The 20473-nt window shown below is 41.6% G+C and overlaps 1 protein-coding gene across 3 annotated transcripts in view; it reads left to right on the forward strand.

Annotated features, from left to right (window-relative positions):
* The window catches only part of LOC126092492 (annexin B10), a 138278-nt gene that overhangs the window by 103718 nt on the left and 14087 nt on the right, over positions 1–20473 (forward strand). For all 3 annotated transcript variants that reach the window (XM_049908112.1, XM_049908128.1, XM_049908120.1), the window contains exon 5: positions 19798–19877. In XM_049908112.1, coding sequence (XP_049764069.1) covers positions 19798–19877 — 80 coding nt within the window. The remainder of the gene's footprint in view (positions 1–19797; positions 19878–20473) is intronic.

Consider the following 20473-nt stretch of genomic DNA (forward strand, 5'->3'; position numbering starts at 1 on the left):
TCGGTCTCCTATCCAGCTGCTTTCCTTCATCAAAAACAGCAGGCTGAAGCTGTCGCCTTATGTTTCACCACTTGTGCGTCAGAATCTTACAACGAACCTTTCACTGAATGGGAATTTCTTTCTGCTCTATCTTCTTCTCATGATACGGCCCCTGGCCCCGATTCCATTCATAACCAGCTGCTTCAACATCTCAGTGCTCCACAACGGCACCATCTTCTTCGGGTGTTTAACCGTATCTGGCTCCAGGGTGACTTCCCTTCTCAGTGGAGGGATAGCATTGTGGTTCCTGTCCTTCAGCCTGGTCAGAACCCCCTATCTGTTGACAGCTATCGGCCAATTAGTTTGACCAATGTTGGCTGTAAGTTACTTGAACGGCTGGTAGCCCGTCGGCTCACTTGGGTCCTCGAATCTCGGGATCTATTGTCCCCATACCAGTGTGGCTTTAGAGAGGGACGATCTCCAATCGATCATTTACTTCGCTTGGAATCTGCAGTTCGGCAGGCTTTTTCCCAGCGCCGCCATTTGGTTGCAGTGTTTTTTGACCTTCGCAAGGCCTATGACACGGCCTGGCGCCATCACATCTTACTAACCCTTCATCAGTGGGGTCTTCGGGGCCCACTCCCGATTTTTATCCGCCAGTTCCTGATCCATCGGTCATTCAGAGTTAGAGTTGGTACTGCTTTTAGTTCTCCACGGACCCAGGAGACGGGCATCCCACAGGGTTCTGTCTTGAGTGTCCTTCTTTTCCTCATTGCTATCGATGGACTTGTGGCCTCTGTCGGTCCCTTGGTCGCTCCTGCCCTGTATGTGGATGATTTCTGCATTTGGGTTAGTTCCTCCTCGATGGCATCTGCAGAACGGCAGCTCCAGGTGGCTATACGGCGTGCCTCTGCATGGACCCACTCACACGGGTTTCAATTCTCTCCTTTAAAATCGCGGGTGGTCCACTTCTGTCGCCGTACTACGGTCCACCCTGATCCAGAGCTCTATCTTGCTGCACAACAATTGCCTGTGGTTCCACAGTTTCGTTTCCTGGGTCTTCTTTTTGACAACAAGCTCACTTGGCTGCCCCATATCAGACTCCTGAAGGTAGGATGTTTCCGTAAACTCAATGTCCTTCGCTTCCTTGCCCACTCCTCTTGGGGTGCGGACCGTTCCCTCCTCCTCCGTCTTTATCGTGCTCTAGTTCTGTCACGTTTGGACTATGGTTGTCAAGTTTATGGTTCAGCTGCTCCTTCCACGCTGCACGTGCTGGATCCGGTCCACCATCGTGGTATCCGTTTGGCCACCGGTGCCTTCCCTACTAGCCCTGTTGATAGTCTCCTGGTTGAAGCTGGGATCCCCCCCCTTTCTGTTCGGCGGTCCCAGCTTCTGGTGTCTTATGCCCTTACTATCCGTTCTTCTCCCGCTCATCCTTCCTATTCTATCCTATTTCCAGACCATGGACGTCGCCCGCCTGACTCCCGCCCTCGGGCGGGTTTACCGGTTGGGCTGCGCCTTGCGTCTCTTACCCGTGATTTCCGGCTTCCTTCTTTGTCCTGTCTTCCTCGCTCCCTCCCCTCTACCCCTCCTTGGTTAGTTCCTCGGCCTCGAATTCGGATGGATCTCCGCCGCGGTCCGAAAGATTCCATCTCCCCGGTGGTGTTCCGTTCCTTTTTCCGCCAAATTTTATGGGAGTTTCGGGATGCTGTTGTTTTTTACACTGATGGCTCTAAATCTGCTGATCATGTTGGGTATGCCTTCACGTCCTTTGTTGGAACGGAAAATCATCTGCTGCCACCCTCATGTGGGGTGTTTACCGCGGAATTGATGGCCATATCCCGGGCCCTTACCTTTATTAAACAATCCCAACACAACCGCGTTTTGTTATGTACGGACTCGATGAGTGGCCTTCTTGCTATTGACCGGTGTTTTTCGCGCCATCCCTTGGTCTCTGCCATCCATGACCATCTCGCTGATCTTCACCGTGCTGCTTGTTCCATTGACTTCCTATGGGTCCCGGGCCATGTGGGTATCCCAGGTGATGAGCTCGCTGATCGTTTGGCTGGGGGAGCAGTTACTTACCCCCCGTTTTCTGTAACCCCTCCTGCAGCGGATTTACGGCTTCACATCAAATCCCACTTTGCACAGTCATGGGCCAGTTCTTGGGAGGCTACTCCACTGTCTAATAAACTTCGCGCCATTAAGGTGAATCCAGGCCCATGGCGTTCTTCCTTTCGCCTCTCCCGCAAGGACTCGACCACACTGTGTCGTCTCCGCATTGGCCATACCAGGCTGACCCATGGTTTCCTTTTGCGTGATGAGCCACCCCCGCTATGTGGTTGTGGAGCCTTCCAGTCAGTGGCCCACATTTTGGTTGAATGCCCCCTTCTTTTGGCTCTGCGTGCGAAGTACAGACTCCCCCACACTTTACCTTTGATGTTGGCTGACGATTCCCGGATGGTCTCTCTGGTTCTAGGTTTCCTCCGGGAGAGTGGTTTTTATTCTCAGTTTTAAAGTTTTTAATCTCCCTCTGGTGTTGGGGCAGGGCGGTGAGTGTTTGGGTGTCTCCCACTGTAGGCGGTGTTCAGAGATTCCCGATTCACCTCCCTGCCTGGAATCCTCTTTTCTTTCCCTTTTACTCTGTTTTTACCCCTTCTTTTTAAGGCTTGGTTAGTTTTTCTATTCCCATCCGTACTTTCTGCATTATAGCGGTTGTCCCTTTTAAGTCACAGGTGGTCTTGCCTATGCTGCTTCAGCATAGTGTTGGGTTCGTTCTCTTGCCAACTTCCCTCGTTTGTTTTTACTAATGACAACGTGACTGCCCTTTTACGTTTCCTCTTTTTCCGTTTTATTGTTCTGCCTTTTCTGAGATGTCCCGTTAGCAGCATGGAGTCTATTTGAAACAAGGGACTGATGACCTCGCTGTTTGGTCCCTTTCACCTCAAACAACCAACCAACCAACCAACCAACCAACCATCCTGATCTAACCGAAAACTTCAGAAAGAACCTCAGTTCACTTTTACTTAAGTTCCCCAGTCATACTGTAATCATTGGTGGAGACTTGACTCATCCAACAGTCAGTTGGGAAAATTAATATTTCGTACATCATTGGTTTTTTCCCCAACTGACCGTTTGATGAGTAAAGTATTTCGTACATCATTGTCCCCCCGCCCCCGCCCCCTCCATGAACCATGGGGTATCTTTTGAGAGGCCAGACAAATGAGTGGTTCCTGAAGAGGGCAGCAGCCTTTCCAGTAGTTGCAGGGGCAACAGTCCGGATGACAGACTGATCTGGCCTTGTAACACTAAGCAAAACGGCATTGCTGTGCTGGTACTGCGAATGGCTGAAAGCAAGGGGAAACTACAGCCGTAATTTTTCCCGAGGGCATGCAGCTTTACTGTATGGTTAAATGATGATGGCGTCCTCTTCGGTAAAATATTCCGGAGGTAAAATAGTCCCCCATTCGGATCTCTAGGCGAAGACTACTCAAGAGGACGTTGTTATCAGGAGAAAGAACTGGCATCCTACGGATCGGAGCGTGGAACGTCAGATCCCTTAATCGGCAGGTAGGTTAGAAAATTTAAAAAGGGAAATGGATAGGTTAAAGTTAGATATAGTGGGAATTAGTGAAGTTCGGTGGCAGGAGGAACAAGACTTCTGGTCAGGTGAATACAGGGTTATAAATACAAAATCAAATAAGGGTAATGCAGGAGTAGGTTTAATAATGAATAAAAAAATTGGAGTGCGGGTAAGCTACTACAAACAGCATAGTGAACGTATTATAGTGGCGAAGATAGACACGAAGCCCATGCCTACTACAGTAGTAAAAGTATATGTCAACTAGCTCTACAGATGACGAAGAGATTGATGAAATGTATGATGAGATAGAAGGAATTATCCAGGTAGTGAAGGGAGACGAAAATTTAATTATCATGGGTGACTGGAATTCAAGAGTAGGGAAAGGGAGAGAAGGAAACATAGTAGGTGAATATGGATTGGGAGTAAGAAATGAAAGAGGAAGCCGTCTGGTAGAATTCTGCACAGAGCATAATTTGATCATAGCTAACACTTGGTTCAAGAATCATGAAAGGAGGTTGTATACATGGAATAATCCTAGAGACACAAGAAGGTATCAGATAGATTATGTAATGGTAAGACAGAGATTTAGGAACCAGGTTTTAAATTGTAAGACATTTCCAGGGGCAGATGTGGATTCTGAGCACAATCTATTGGTTATGAACTGTAGATTAAAACTGAAGAAAATTTCAGAGGTGGGAACTTAAGGAGGTGGGAACTTAAGGAGATGGGACATGGATAAACTAACTAAACCAGAGGTTGTAGAGAGTTTCAGGGAGAGCATAAGGGAGCAATTAACAGGAATGGAGGGAAAGAAATACAGTAGAAGAAGAATGCGTAGCTCTGAGGGATGAAGTAGTGAAGGCAGCAGAGGATCAAGTAGGTAAAAAGGCAAGGGCTAGTAGAAATCCTTGGGTAACAGAAGAAATATTGAATTTAATTGATGAAAGGAGAAAATACAAAAATGCAGTAAATGAAGCAGGCAAAAAGGAATACAAACATCTCAAAAATGAGATAGACAGGAAGTGCAAAATGGCTAAGCAGGGATGGCTAGAGGACAAATGTAAGGACGTAGAGGCTTATCTCACTAGGGTTAAGATAGATACTGCCTACAGGAAAATTACAGACCTTTGGAGAAAAGAGCCACTTTTATGAATATCAAGAGCTCAGATAGAAACACAGTTCTAAGCAATGAAGGGAAAGCAGAAAGGTGGAAGGAATATATAGAGGGTCTATACAAGGGTGATGCACTTGAGGACAATATTATGGAAATGGAAGAGGATGTAGGTGAAGATGAAATGGGAGATACGATACTGCGTGAAGAGTTTGGCACAGCACTGAAAGACCTCAGTCGAAACAAGGCCCCGGGAGTAGACAACATTCCATTAGAACTACTGACGGCCTTGGGAGAGCCGGTCCTGACAAAACTCTACCATCTGGTGAGCAAGATGATGAGACACATAAAATACCCTCAGACTTCAAGAAGAATATAATAATTCCAATACCAAAGAAAGCAGGTGTTGACAGATGCGAAAATTACCGAACTATCAGGTTAATAAGTCACAGCTGCAACGCGAATTCTTTACAGACGAATGGAAAAACTGATATAAGCCGACCTCGGGGAAGATCAGTTTGGATTCCGTAGAAATGTTGGAACACATGAGGCAATACTGACCTTACGCCTTATCTTAGAAGAAAGATTAAGGAAAGGCAAACCTATGTTTCTTGCATTTGTAGAACTTAGAGAAAGCTTTTGACAATGTTGACGAGAATACTCTGTTTCAAATTCTGAAGGTGGCAGGGGTAAAATACAGGGAGCGAAAGGCTATTTACAATTTGTACAGAAACCAGATGGCAGTTATGAGTCGAGGGGCATGAAAGGGAAGCAGTGGTTGGGAAGGGAGTAAGACAGGGTTGTAGCCTCTCCCAGATGTTATTCAATCTTTATATTGAGCAAGCAGTGAAGGAAAGCTAAGAAAAATTTGGAGTAGGAATTAAAATCTATGGAGAAGAAATAAAAACTTTGAGGTTCGCAGATGACATTGTAATTCTGTCAGACAGCAAAAGACCTGGAAGAGCAGCTGAACGGAATGGACAATGTGTTGAAAGGAGGGTATAAGATGAACATAAACAAAAGCAAAACGAGGATAATGGAATGTAGTCGAATTAAATTGGGTGATGCTGGGGAATTAGATTAGAAAATGAGACGCTTATAGTAGTAAAGGAGTTTTGCTATTTGGGGAGCAAAATAACTGATGGTCGTAGTAGAGAGGATTTAAAATGTGGACTGGCTATGGCAAGGAAAGCGTTTCTGAAGAAGAGATTTTTTAACATACAGTATAGATTTGTCAGGAAAGTATTTGTATAGAATGTAGCCATGTATGGAAGTGAAACGTGGACGACAAATAGTTTGGACAAGAAGAGAATAGAAGCTTTAGAAATGTGGTGCTACAGAAGAATGCTGAAGGTTAGATGGGTAGATCACATAACTAATGAGGAGGTATTGAATAGAATTGAGGAGAAAGTAATTTCTGGCACAACTTGGCTAAAAGAAGGGATCGGTTGGTAGGACATGTTCTGAGGCATCAAGGGATCACCAATTTAGTTTTGGAGGGCAGTGTGGAGGGTAAAAATCATAGAGGGAGACCAAGAGATGAATACACTATACAGATTCAGAAAAATGTAGGTTGCAGCAAATACTGGGAGATGAAGTTTGCACAGGATAGAGTAGCATGGAGAGCTGCATAAAACCAGTCTCAGGACTGAAGACCACATCATCATTGGTACGATGAGCCGTCCTGAGAAATTGCACAATGCACGTTCTCTGAAAACTACCTATAACACATGAAGAGCACAGTGAAAGAATGTGATTTGTGAACATTGTCAAATTGTTCAGGAGAGCAATTTTAAAGTTTGAAACAAAATTTCATGGATACTAATGGACAGAAGTAGTGAATACAAAAGTCATTTGGGAGGACGTGTTATATACATTAAATTTAATTTAAACTGATTCCTAAAATATTTAAACTGTGATTTTATTGGCATAATATTTAAAGTAATGTAATATGTTAAAACGGGGGAAAGTGCTACTTGGCTATCGTGGAATAGAATATAATGCAAGTTAATCTATATGTTTTGTTCAACATTCTCAGACTATTTTTTAATGGAAAAGAATATTTGGAACAATAAAAATGCTAAAAAGTAACTTCCTGGCTGATTAAAAATGTGTAGAGCATTTGCACATGACAGGCAGAGGACCCGAGCTAGTCTGTCCGTCACACAGTTTGTTTACTAGGAAGTTTCATGTGAGTGCATCTTAAAGTGCAGAGTAAAAATATCGTTCTCGAGCAAAGATACTTCTTGATGAGCAGTGTGTTTTAACTTCATGTGATAAAGTAGTAATAAGAGTAAAATATAATATCACTTTGTCCCAACATGGACTTCTCAGTATAGTGTAAAAGCTTTTGAGTAAAACACTGACGTTTCTTTTCTGCAGTACTCCTTCAAATCTGGAGGTCTGATACTTTTCTTTTGATGTAGCCAAAGGACCTGCAAAGATATTATCAGCATTATACAAAATTATTATGAAACACTATTTTGATATTTATTTTACCTCTCTGAGCAGGAGATGGGTATTTTCATGGCTGCTTCTCTTGAATTTGCTGTGAAGCTCTCACCACCAATAAAATGCCAGCTCAATTATAAGTTTCTAAATGTTGAATAAGGGAGGGATATTTTTTTGAGAGTACTACCTACTTCAGTAGTCGTGTTACGAAAGGAAATTTTATTGAATATTTCTTCTTTGGAATGACCCCCAATTTTTTATCTTATATTGATAACCACATCAAAAGGCTTAGGTTTACATACTGCATTATCTGCATCCAATGTGTTGGAACTTCTGCTACTGCTTATAATGTTGAGCACTCTCATATTATTGTGGGTGGTTACTTCCATTATCTCAAAGCTTTTCACTCACATGATAATAAAGATACTTTAGTACAGTGTCATTCTTTTTCTGACCTGAACATGAATCACAAAAACTTCAAAGAGTTTGATTTTCTTGTGCAATAATTCTGTCACAGTTATTTACACAGGAATCAACTTCATTGGCCCCTTTCCTTCAAATATCTTCAGTGTAAGTGTAGAGCACTGTAAGTTGAATTTCATAGATACTACTGAAAGAGTAAAAAGACAACTGCCTTGTGTAATAGAAATCAGTAGTACTAAAGTTTGTTTAGCATACATTTTTTGGTTGTCTAAGCAGGTTGCTTCTGTTTCATTACATTTTTGGTTTCTTAAATGAGCATTTCTCTTTCTGGAATAAAATGTTTCACCTTTGACTTTGTGTACTTTCTGATCTATTGTGATCTTAGTAATTTCTTTGAATACTTGTTTTTTCATGTTGTCATTTAAACCTCTCAAACATTTCATTCTGCACTTTCATCTCAGCTTGTAGGACCTGCAGTACTTACTGTAGGTCGAGCTTGTCATTCCTTGGATACCCCAAAGCTATAATGAATTTGACGTTAAATGCTGTTGTATGCATTTCATGTAACATGTCCAAATTTGAGTATTTTTCCTGTAACATTTCATTCAGTTTTTTCACCAAAGGTTCCTCTGTGAGGTATGCCTCTTAGGCTTTTCATTGTTAGAAGTGCTTGATGTACCTTTAAATGAAAGAATGTGATCATAAACTGCCATTCAGATTGCTTCCTTAATATTCTATGGCCTATTTCCATGCTTACCCCTTCCTGCACAAAACTTGTCCACTTCAAAAACTTTGGAACTGTCATTAATCATCTGGTTACTCAGTGCACTACAAAGGCTTTTCTGCATGTAGGAATTATGTGTACAATGTCGTCACCTTTCATTCTTTCTCTGTAGTTGGAATTACACCCTCGAAGCCGAGCTTAGTCTTCATTCTTCCTTGATTGCATTCTGTGAAGTGGAAGTGTTGCTATGAGGCATGTCAGATACAATTATTGTTAATTCCAGTCTATCAAATCACTAAATTTTTGTATATTTGAGCTTCCTTCAGCACTTATTACTGCAAAACACTTTAACTTATAGCTGCAGTCTTTTCCTAGTTCACGCAACTTAATTTATTCATGACTTTACTCATTTACCCCATCCATGTTCTTTCCTGACACTGAGAATCTGAAGGACTCATTCATCCTCAGATGAAGTACTCATCATTCAAAAATATAAATAATTAACCATTCAAACTGAAATGAATCACTTGCACCATCAGCATTACTAAGTAGTATGTCTCAAACTAAAGTAATGATTTTCAGTTGTAACAACAATGCAAATAAAGGAAAATTGTTTCTTGCTTAAACATTGTTTGCCAATCAACAAGGAATCAGAATTTAATTCCCAACATTGGGCAAAGCTCATTTAGCCCCTGTAGTAAGACACAAGCATGTTCTTTCCCTGCATGCCTAATCTAAAATGGGTTATAGAATGTAGGCTATTCATATAATCACATTTGTCATTTAACAATGTTAAACAACACATCTCGTGGCATATATTTCATTTTTTGAAAAAGTGGACAAAACATGTTCTTTTCCTGTACTCTTAAGATAGTTCAGAGCACCACTCATGATCGAAATACATCAGGTGTAGTGACATCAAATAGACCTGACCTCTTTGAGGATGTCCACTTCGAAACTGGTTTTGGTGACCATTATGTTGTCATGGCAACAATGATTACCAAAGTACAAAAGACAACTAAAAAAAAGAGATACACATGTAAAGTAAATAAAAAAAATTAGTTATGGCATATCTCAATGAGGAACTTGAAACTTTCAACGTAGGACGGGAGCATGTAGAGGAACTATGGTTTTAAGTTTGAAAGGATAATTGACCATTCTCTGAATAGATAAGTACTTAGTAGAACAGTTCATAATGGGAAGGACCCTCCATGGTATACAGTCATAGTAAAAAAACTTACAAGGAAATATACTACTGCAAAATAGGTGTAAGACAAAACATAGAAGTGTATAGAGATGCTGAATGCTCTCTTGACAGCCAAACATGTTTCAGTGTGTGAAGCCTTCAATGGCTGCCATAGCATGCTACATCAAATGATCTTTCACAGAACGCAAAGAAATTCTTATCATAACTGTAGGCTGTCAGTGGCACAAAAATTAGTGTACAGTCCCTATTGAATGAGACAGGAACTGAAATCACAGTAGCAAAGTGAAAGCTGGAATGCTTAACTCTGTTTCCAAATGTTTGTGTAAAAAGGAAAAACCCAAGAGAATTGCCCCAATTTATTCTTCGTACCACTGTAGAGATTCCTGAAATCAGTATTAGTGTCAGTGGTGTTGGGAAACAGTTGGAATCGTTAAAATTGAACAAAGCCCCAGGGTCCGAAGGAATTCTGGTCATATTCTACACTGAATTTTCATCTGAGTTAACCCCTCTTCTAACTGTAACCTATCGTAGAAACCTCGAACAAAAACTATGCAATCTGTAGAATTGTAGATCATATTTTGACCTCAAACATAATAAGATTTCTTTCACAGAATGACCTCCATGCCAACCAGCATAGATTCCGAAAACATTGATCATGTGAAACCCAATTCTCACTTCTAACATAATGTGCTGAAAGCTTTGGAGCAAGGCAGTCAGGTAGAAGCACTATGTCTTGATTTTTGAAAAGCATTTGATTCAGTATCACACGTACACTTAATGTCAAGAGTTTGATCACATGGGTTACAAAGTGAAATTTGAGATTGGATTGAGGAAATTTCAGTAGGGAGGCTGCAGCGTGTTATCTCTGATGGGGAATCATTATCAGATGTAGAAGTAAATTAAAGTGTGGCTGATGGAAGTGTGTTGGGGTTGTTGCTGTTGATGTTGCGTATCAGTTACCTTCTGGGCAATATATATATAGTAATCTCGGAGTTTTTGCAGACAATGCTGTTATCTGTAATGAAGTACTGCCTGAAAGAAGCTGCATAAATATTGAATCGGATGTTAAGATTTGAGTGTGGTGCAAAGATAGACAACTTGTTATAAATGTTCAAAGATGTAAAATTTTGCACTTCACAAAACAAAAAAAATGTACCTTATAACTGTCGGTGAGTCATAGTTGGAGTCAACCATCTCACACGAGTACCTGGGTGTGTCAACAATGTAGGAAAAGATGTTATTTACCATAAACAAGAAATGTTCAGTTGCAGACATGCACAGTTAAGACACTTACACAAAGCTTTTGGCCACAGCCTTCATCAGCAAAAGAAAAACGCACACCATTCATTCACACAAGCAAGCACACCTCACAAATATGAACGTGGACTCCAGCAGCTCAGGCCAGAATCAAATTATCATGTGGGATGGAAGCAGCAATCTGGTGGTGTCAGGGAAGGGGGTGGAGAAGGGATACTAGTGGGTGACTGGTGGGGAGAGGGATCACTGTTTGACAGTATGTGCAGGGACTAAAATGCTAACAGGCATGTGGCAGGAGGTTGTGGGGGCAGTGAGGTGGGGGGGGGGAGGAGTGGGGAAAGATTGGTGGGTGTTGGCAAAGGGCAGTGAACAAAGAAGGTGGGAGACAAGAATGGGGAGATGGTAGGACAGCAGGGGGTGGAAACTGTGGGTAGAGTGTGAAGACATTACTGTAGGTTGAGGCCAGGATAATTATGGGAGCTGAGCATGTGTTGTAAGGATAACTCCTGTGCACACTCTTCAGAAAAGCTGGTGGTGGAAGGGAGGATCCACATGGCTTCAGTAATGAAGCTGCCATTGAAATAAAGTATGTTACGTTCAGTTGCATATTGTGCCAAAGGATCGTCTACTTCTCTCTTGGCCACAATTTGGTGGTGGCCATTCATCCTGGACAGTTTGTACACATCCCAATATAAAAATTCATGCAATGATTGCAACAGAGCTGGTAAATAACATAGGTGCTTTCGTAGGTGGCCTGGCTGCTTATGAAGTAGAATAAACCTGTGAAAACACTGGAATAGGAAGTGCTGGGTGGGTGGATTGGGCGGGTCTTGTACTTGGGTCTTAAGGTGGTGGTTGTTGTTGTTGTTGTTGTTGTTGTTGTTATCTTCTACCCAAAGACTTGTTTCATGCAGCTATCTATGCTACTCTATCCCATGCAAGCCTCTAAGTTTCCAAATAACTACTGCAACCTAAATACTTTTGAACCTGCTAGCTGTATTCATCTCTTGGTCTCCCTCTGATTTTTACTTCACAATTCCCTCCAATACTAAATTCATGGTCCCTTGATGTCCCAGAATGAGACTTATCCATTCTTTTAGTAAGGTTGTCCCACAAATTTTTCTTAGTGTTCCATAGATTTCGTGTTTGTTTTGAATACAGTCAGAGAGAGTGCCAGTAGTGCTAGTGTTTGTTTTCAATACAGTCCAGAGACAGGTAGTGCTATTTTCATTGTTTTCTACAAGAAGTGGCCAGCAACCACAGTTTAGTGAATAAACAGCCGTCTTTAGTGAATTAGCAGTCTAGTTAAAGGTTGATTAACTCTCTTCAGTGAATTGATTCCTTAGGATGGATAGGATGTGTGACTGCTGTGTACGGACGCAAGAGGAGCTGGCCACTGTTCGTGAACAGCTGAGGGTGTTGATGGCCGCGGTCAGCCGTCTTCAGGCTGCTGCCTCGGAGTGTAGCGGCAGTGGGGAGTCTGGTGCGTCGCAACGTACGCCCCAGGTGTTACATGCTTCACCCACTGTCGCTGCTGTCGAGACATCTTCGCGGGTACCGGGCGCGGTTGGGCCACCCTCTCCCCAAGGGGAGTGGCGGGTTCAGCGGCATTCGCGGCGCACGAGGCGGAGGGTCAATGTGGAGGCTGGCCGTGTGGCATCGCCCGCTCTGCCTGTGAGTGGACATGTGGCTGCTCCTTCAGCAAGGTCCGAGCAGGCACACGGGGGGAGGGGTTTATTAGTTATTGGGAGCTCCAACGTTAGGCGGGTGATGGAGCCCCTTAGGCAAATAGCGGGAAGGTCGGGGAAGAAGGCCAGTGTTCACTCTGTCTGCTTGCTGGGGGGTCTCATCCGAGATGTGGAGGAGGCCCTACCAGCGGCGATAGAGAGCACTGGGTGCACCCGACTGCAAATTGTTGCTCATGTCGGCATCAATGACTCCTGCCGTCTGGGTTCAGAGGTCATCCTCAGTTCGTACAGGCGGTTGGCGGAATTGGTGAAGGCAGAAAGCCTCGCTCGCAGGGTGGAATCAGAGCTAACTATTTGTAGTATCGTTACCAGAACCGATCGCGGTCCTCTGGTTTGGAGCCGAGTGGAAGGCTTAAACCAGAGGCTCAGACGATTCTGCGGAGATTTGGGGTGCAAATTTCTCGACCTCCGCTATCGGGTGGAGAAATGTAGGGTCCCCCTGAATAGGTCAGGCGTGCACTACACACCGGAAGCAGCTAAAAGGGTAGCGGAGTACATGTGGAGTGCACATGGGGGTTTTTTAGGTTAGAGAATCCCCTCCCTAGGCCCGACAAGACGCCTCCTGAGATGCGGCAAGGTAGGAGTAGGCAAAATGCAACAGGGAATAACAATATTAATGTGCTAATAGTAAACTGCAGGAGCGTCTATAGAAAGGTCCCAGAACTGCTCTCATTAATAAACGGTCACACTGCCCATATAGTACTAGGGACAGAAAGTTGGCTGAAACCAGACGTAAACAGTAATGAAATCCTAAACTCAGATTGGAATGTATACTGCAGAGACAGGCTGAACAGTGAAGGGGAGGCATGTTTATAGCGATAAGAAGTGCAATAGTATCAAAGGAAATTGATGGAGATCTGAAATGTGAACTGAATTGGGTGAAGGTCACGGTTAAAGCAGGCTCAGACATGGTAATTGGATGTCTCTATAGGCCCCCTGGCTCAGCAGCTGTTGTGGCTGAGCACCTGAAGGATAATTTGGAAAATATTTAGAGTAGATTTCCCCACCAAGTTATAGTTCTGGTGGAGATTTTAATTTGCCGGATATAGACTGGGAGACTCAAACGTTCATAACGGGTGGCAGGGACAAAGAATCCAGTGAAATCTTTTTAAGTGCTTTATCTGAAAACTACCTTGAGCAGTTAAACAGAGAACAGACTCGTGGCGATAACACATTAGACCTTCTGGTGACAAACAGACCCGAACTATTTGAAAAAGTTAATGCAGAACAGGGAATCAGCGATCATAAAGCGGTTACTGCACGATGATTTCAGCCGTAAATAGGAATATTAAAAAGGGTAGGAAGATTTTTCTGTTTAGAAAAAGTGACAAAAAGCAGATTTCAGAGTACCTGTTGGCTCAACACAAAAGTTTTGTCTCAAGTACAGATAGTGTTGAGGATCAATGGACAAAGTTCAAAACCGTCGTACATTATGCGTTAGATGAGTATGTGGCAAGCAAGATCATAAGAGATGGAAAAGAGCCACCGTGGTACAACAACAGAGTTAGAAAACTGCTGTGGAAGCAAAGGGAACTTCACAGCAAACATAAACATAGCCAAAGTCTTGCAGACAAACAAAAATTACGCGAAGCGAAATGTAGTGTGAGGAGGGCTATGCGAGAGGCGTTCAATGAATTCGAAAGTAAAGTTCTATGTACTGACTTGGCAGAAAATCCTAAGAAATTTTGGTCTTATGTCAAAGCGGTAGGTGGATCAAAACAAAATGTCCAGACACTCCGTGAACAAAATGGTACTGAAACAGAGGATGACAGACTAAAGGCCGAAATACTAAATGTCTTTTTCCAAAGTTGTTTCACAGAGGAAGATTGCACTGTAGTTCCTTCTCTAGATTGTCGCACAGATGACAAAATGGTAGATATTGAAATAGACGACAGAGGGATAGAGAAACAATTAAAATCGCTCAAAAGAGGAAAGGCCTCTGGACCTGATGGGATACCAGTTCAATTTTACACAGAGTACGCGAAGGAACTTGCACCCCTTCTTGCAGCGGTGTACCGTAGGTCTCTAGGAGAGTGTAGCATTCCAAAGGATTGGAAAAGGGCACAGGTCATCCCCGTTTTCAAGAAGGGACGTCGAACAGATGTGCAGAACTAGAGACCTATATCTCTAACGTCGATCAGTTGTAGAATTTTGGAACACGTATTATGTTCTAGTATAATGACTTTTCTGGAGACTAGAAATCTACTCTGTAGGAATCAGCATGGGTTTCGAAAAAGACTGTCATGTGAAACCCAGCTCGCGCTATTCGTCCACGAGACTCAGAGGGCCATAGACACAGGTTCACAGGTAGATGCCGTGTTTCTTGACTTCCGCAAGGCGTTGCTTTACAGTTCCCCACAGTCGTTTCATGAACTAAGTAAGAGCATATGGACTATCAGACCAATTGTGTGATTGGATTGAGGAGTTCCTAGATAACAGGACGCAGCATGTTATTCTCAATGGAGAGAAGTCTTCCGAAGTAAGAGTGATTTCAGGTGTGCCGCAGGGGAGTGTCGTAAGACCGTTGCTATTCACAATATACATAAATGACCTGTGGATGACATCGGAAGTTCACTGAGGCTTTTTGCAGATGATGCTGTGGTGTATTGAGAGGTTGTATCAATGGAAAATTGTACTGAAATGCAGGAGGATCTGCAGCGAATTGACGCATGGTGCAGGGAATGGCAATTTAATCTCAATGTAGACAAGTGTAATGTGCTGCGAATACACAGAAAGATAGATCCTTTATCATTTAGCTACAAAATAGGTCAGCAACTGGAAGCAGTTAATACCATAAATTATCTGGGAGTACGCATTAGGAGTGACTTAAAATGGAATGATCATATAATGTTGATCGTCGGTAAAGCAGATGCCAGACTGAGATTCATTGGAAGAATCCTAAAGAAATGCAATCCGAAAACAAAGGAAGTAGGTTACAGTACGCTTGTTCGCCCACTGCTTGAATACTGCTCAGCAGTGTGGGATCCGTACCAGATAGGGTCGATAGAAGATATAGAGAATATCCAACGGAGAGCAGCACGCTTCGTTACAGGATCATTTAGTAATCGCGAAAGCTTTACGGAGATGATAGATAAACTCCAGTGGAAGACTCTGCAGGAGAGACGCTCAGTAGCTCGGTACGGGCTTTTGTCAAAGTTTCGAGAACATACCTTCACCGAAGAGTCAAGCAGTATATTGCTCCCTCCTACGTATATCTCGCGAAGAGACCATGAGGATAAAATCAGAGAGATTAGAGCACACACAGAGGCATACCGACAATCCCTCTTTCCATGAACAATACGAGACTGGAATAGGAAGGGAGAACCAATAGAGGTACTGAAGGTACCCTCCGCCACACACCGTCAGGTGGCTTGCGGAGTATGGCATACCGACAATCCCTCTTTCCATGAACAATACGAGACTGGAATAGGAAGGGAGAACCAATAGAGGTACTGAAGGTACCCTCCACCACACACCGTCAGGTGGCTTGCGGAGTATGGATGTAGATGTAGATGTTCAGTGCCTCCTCATTATTTATGCTATCTGCTAAACTAATTTTCGGCATTCTTCTGTAGCACCAAACTTCAAAAGCTTCTATTTTGCTCTTGTCTAAATTGCTTTGGAAAGTTTCGCTTCCATACAGGGCTATATTGCATACAACTACCTTTGGAGAAGACTCCCTAACACTTAAATCTATATTTGTTGTCAAATTTATTTTCTTCAGAAATGCTTATCTTGCCATTGCCAGTTGTCATTTTTTATACCCTTTACTTTGTCTCGTTTCTTAATCTAACTTATCATAACCTTATTTAATTAGACTACATTCCATTATCCTTGTATTGCTTTTGTTGTTCATCTAATATCATCCTTCCAAGAGAATGTCCATTCCGTTAAACTGTTCTTGCTGTCTGACAGAATTAAAATATCATCGGAAACCTCGCAACCCTGTCTCACTCAGTTCTCAACCACTGCTTCCATTTCATGCCCCTCTACTTGTAACTGCTGTCTGGTTTCTGTACAAGTTGTAAGTAGACTTTCAGTCCCTTCAGGATTTCAAAGAGATTATCACAGGCAGGATTGTCAAAAGCTTTCTATAATTCTACAAATGCTTTAAATATAGGTTTGTCTTTCTTTAACCTATCCTCTAAAGTAAGTTGTAGGGTCATGATCAGTTCAGTTGTTCCTTCATTTCTCCAAAATCCTAACTGATCTTCCCGGAGGTAAGCTCTACCAGCTTTTCTATTCCCGTGTAAAGAATTCGTATTTGTCTTTCTCAACCATGACTTATTGACCTGATAAGTGGTTTTCACACCTTTCAGCAGGTGCTTTTATTTGAATCATAATTACATTCTTTCTGAAGTCTGAGGTTATTTTGCCTGTCTCTCACATCTTCTGTGCCATAATTTTTTCACAGCTGACTCTCCCAATGCAATCAGTAGTTCTGACTGAATGTCATCTACTCCCAGGGCCTTGTTTAGACTTTGGTCTTACAGTACTGTCAAATTCTTCTCACAGTATCGTACCTCCCATTTCATCCTGAATTACGTCTACTTCTGTTTCCATGATCTTGCTTTCTAGTTCATCTCCCTTGTATAGATCCTCTACATACTCCTTCCACATTTCAGCTATCTCTGCTTTGGTTAGGACTGGTTTCCCATCTGAGCACTTGATATTCATACAGTGCTTCTCTTTTCTCCAAAGTTCTCTGTAATTTTTTTGTAGGTGGTACCTATCTTTCTCCTAATGATACTCTTCTAAATCTATAAATTTGTGCTCTAGCCACTTCTGCTTAGTTAGTTTTGCACTTCCTCCCAATCTCATTTTGTAAATGTTTGTATTACCTTCCACATGCTTAAGTTGCTGCATTTTGAAGTCAAACTTTCTCTTTCTATCAGTTAAATTCAATACTTCCTGTGCTAACCAAAGAATTACACTAGTCCTCGTCTTTGTCCCTATTTGATCCTCTGCTGCCTCCACTATTTAATCTCGTAAAGCTACCCACTTCTCTTCTGCTGCGTTCCTCTCCCCTATTCTAGTCATCTGTTGCATAATGCTCCCTTGCAAACTTTAACATATCCAGGTCCTACTTCATTAATTTCCTATCTCTTTGCAGTTTCTTCAACTTTCACTGCAAAGTATTTGTTATTAACTGTAGATTAGAGTCCACATCTGTCCCTGTAAATGTTTTAGAATTTAAAATCTGGTTCTGAAATCTGTCTTACTATTATATAATCTATCAGAAACCTTCCATTGTCTCCAGATCTCTTACATGTGTACAACCTTCTTTTGTGATTCTTAAACCTCATGTTAGTGATGATTGAATCTTGTTCTGTGCAAAATTCCACAAAGTGGCTTCCTCTTTCATTCCTGTCTCTCATTCTGTATTTACCTACTATTTTTCCTTCTCTTCCTTTTCCTACTACAATTTATTTTTGCATCTTGTGACTATCTGAATAACTTCTTTTATCTCGCCATACATTTCTTCACTCTCTTAATCTGCAAGGCTAGTGGGCATATAAACTTGTACTACAGTTTTGTGTGTTGGTTTTGTCTCTATTTTATCTACAATAATGCATTCACTATGCTGTACACAGTAGCTTTCCTGTAGTCCTATTTAAACCTGCTCCTATATTACCTCCATTTGTTTTGTAATTATTACCCTGTATTCACCTGACCAGAAGTTCTCTTCCTCCTACCACTGAACTTCACTGATTCCCATTATAACTTCAACTTATAAATTCCCTTTTCTAAATTTTCTAACCTACCAGTGCAGTTAAAGGATCTAAATTTCACACTCCATTCCTTAGAATGCCAGTTTTGTGTCTCCTGATGGTGACTTCCTCCTGAGTAGTTGCTACCCAGGGTTCCGAATGGGCAGACTATTTAACCTTCAGGTTATTTTGCCCAGGATGATGCCATCATTGTCTAATCACAGGAAAAATCACAACTGTAATTCACTCTTGCTTTCAGCCATTCACAGTACCAGCACATCAAGGATGTTTCAGTTGATGTTACAAAGCTAGATCAGTCAATCATCTGAACTGTTGCCCCTGCAGCTACTGAAAAGACCACTGTCCCTCATCAGGAACTAAAAGTTTGTCCTTTAGACAGATACCTCTTCGTCGTAGTTGAAGCTACAGTACAGCTGTCTGTATCGCTGAGGCATGCAAGCAACCCCACTGATGGCAAGGTCCATGGTTCATGGAAAGGAAATGTGATACCAGAACTGCCAATAAATGTTCATGAACACAATGGAAAATATGCAGAATGTTGTTGTATTCTAAAAATTGGTTCATGTCTGTTTACAACTGGCAAAATGTTCAAAGTGGCACGGGTAATACACGAGGCTCAGCAGGAGTGAGTTTGTTAAAATAATGGAAATAGTTGACAAAATCAGTTGTATAGTTTTGCAAAATTTATCTGAATGTTCACTAAGAAAAATATCAGCAGAATTAGATTATATTCACGCACAAGGAAGGTGCCATTTTATTGCACATCTGTGCTAATGCCAGCACTTCTATATACATCTCTGCTGCTTTTGTTTCTGCTGCTATTTTAAATTGTTCACTAGTATAAAGTAAGTTTAATCTTTGATACTGAATCTGCACCAATCCTTGTTCATTCATCAAAACAGTTCAGAGATTGGCAGTTTCATTTGGTTTTTACAAATTATGGAAGATATTGTTATGAATATGATGAGTTGGGATAGGGCAGCTATTAAGAATTTTTCACAGTATCAAAATCTTTTCACTGAATTTTGTTCAATTTTCTGGCCTGAAGACCAAAATACTTTATATGGACTGTTGTGATAAAATAAGGAGACATGTTCCATCAGACAGTGTAATAGGTATGGTTTGAACATGTTTGCATCATCTGCCAAGCACTTCACCTTTCAGGAGAAACGTTTGATAGAAACTAGCCATTAGCCATTTTAACACTAAAATTTAAGGCTTGTTGCTGGATCATAAATACATTTTTATATTATATTTGCAACTGTTCTTTCTCTGTTGATACTGCAGGGATATTGATCATGTGGATAAGAATAAATTTTATCCATCATTTGCAATTGATTTTTTATTGTTTGATAAAAATGTTTCACCTAATCATATCAAACACCTTAATGTTTTGTTGAGGTTCAGTGTCTCCTCACTGCATATGTAGGTTAACTTAAATCTGTTTTATAGAACGAGGGAACATGATTGGCACAAGTAGGTGAAATAGTTTTGTGAAAGCAAATTATATAGAACTATATATTAATAGTTTTAAAGTTTCAAATACTTTTGCCACAATTAAATAGATTCTTCTGTTCCATAGTGTATGATAGACCCCTCGCTGAGCACTTGTGCAGTGAAACATCTGGGGATTTCCGCCGTCTGCTGACACTGATAATTACTGTAAGTACTTATTTCACCATTTATACCATATCTCACATGTGCTAAAATATAGAAAAACTGTTTGTATAGAAAACACATTCCCGTTACATAACCACAAGGTTGTTCTCAAACAGCTCTAGCTGCCCCATCCCCAACCTCCCCTCTTGCCAAAGTTAACTATGAATCTTGAACAGACATGTGTATAGTAAACAAATTAGTACCTCTACAGGATGGTTGTGATAATTTTCTGTGCTATCTAAAATAAAGGAGTTCACGCATTTGCATTTGTGGTTATTACTGTAAACCCACAAAAACTGATTTTGTAAAACCTGCTTTGCCATTTGTAGAATGTCACTTTGGGTGGATAGGAATTTTGAGTAAGAAATTTCCTTTTTCTCTCCCAGCATGGAGAAGTGGCATGTGGTCCTCATTGTTGCAGGTTAAAGTCCAAACTCATAGTTCCCTCATTGTTAAAATATATTCCACACACATTTGTCATCCGGAGGACAGATATACACTTCCCACTCCAAGAAGTGGGACCTTGCCCAGGACAACAGTATATGATCTTGTTGCTCACTAAAAGAGTAAGACTAAATTTACTTTTGATATTGTAAGAG

Source organism: Schistocerca cancellata, chromosome 1 (genome assembly GCF_023864275.1).
Source record: "Schistocerca cancellata isolate TAMUIC-IGC-003103 chromosome 1, iqSchCanc2.1, whole genome shotgun sequence".
In the NCBI taxonomy this organism is placed as follows: domain Eukaryota; kingdom Metazoa; phylum Arthropoda; class Insecta; order Orthoptera; family Acrididae; genus Schistocerca; species Schistocerca cancellata.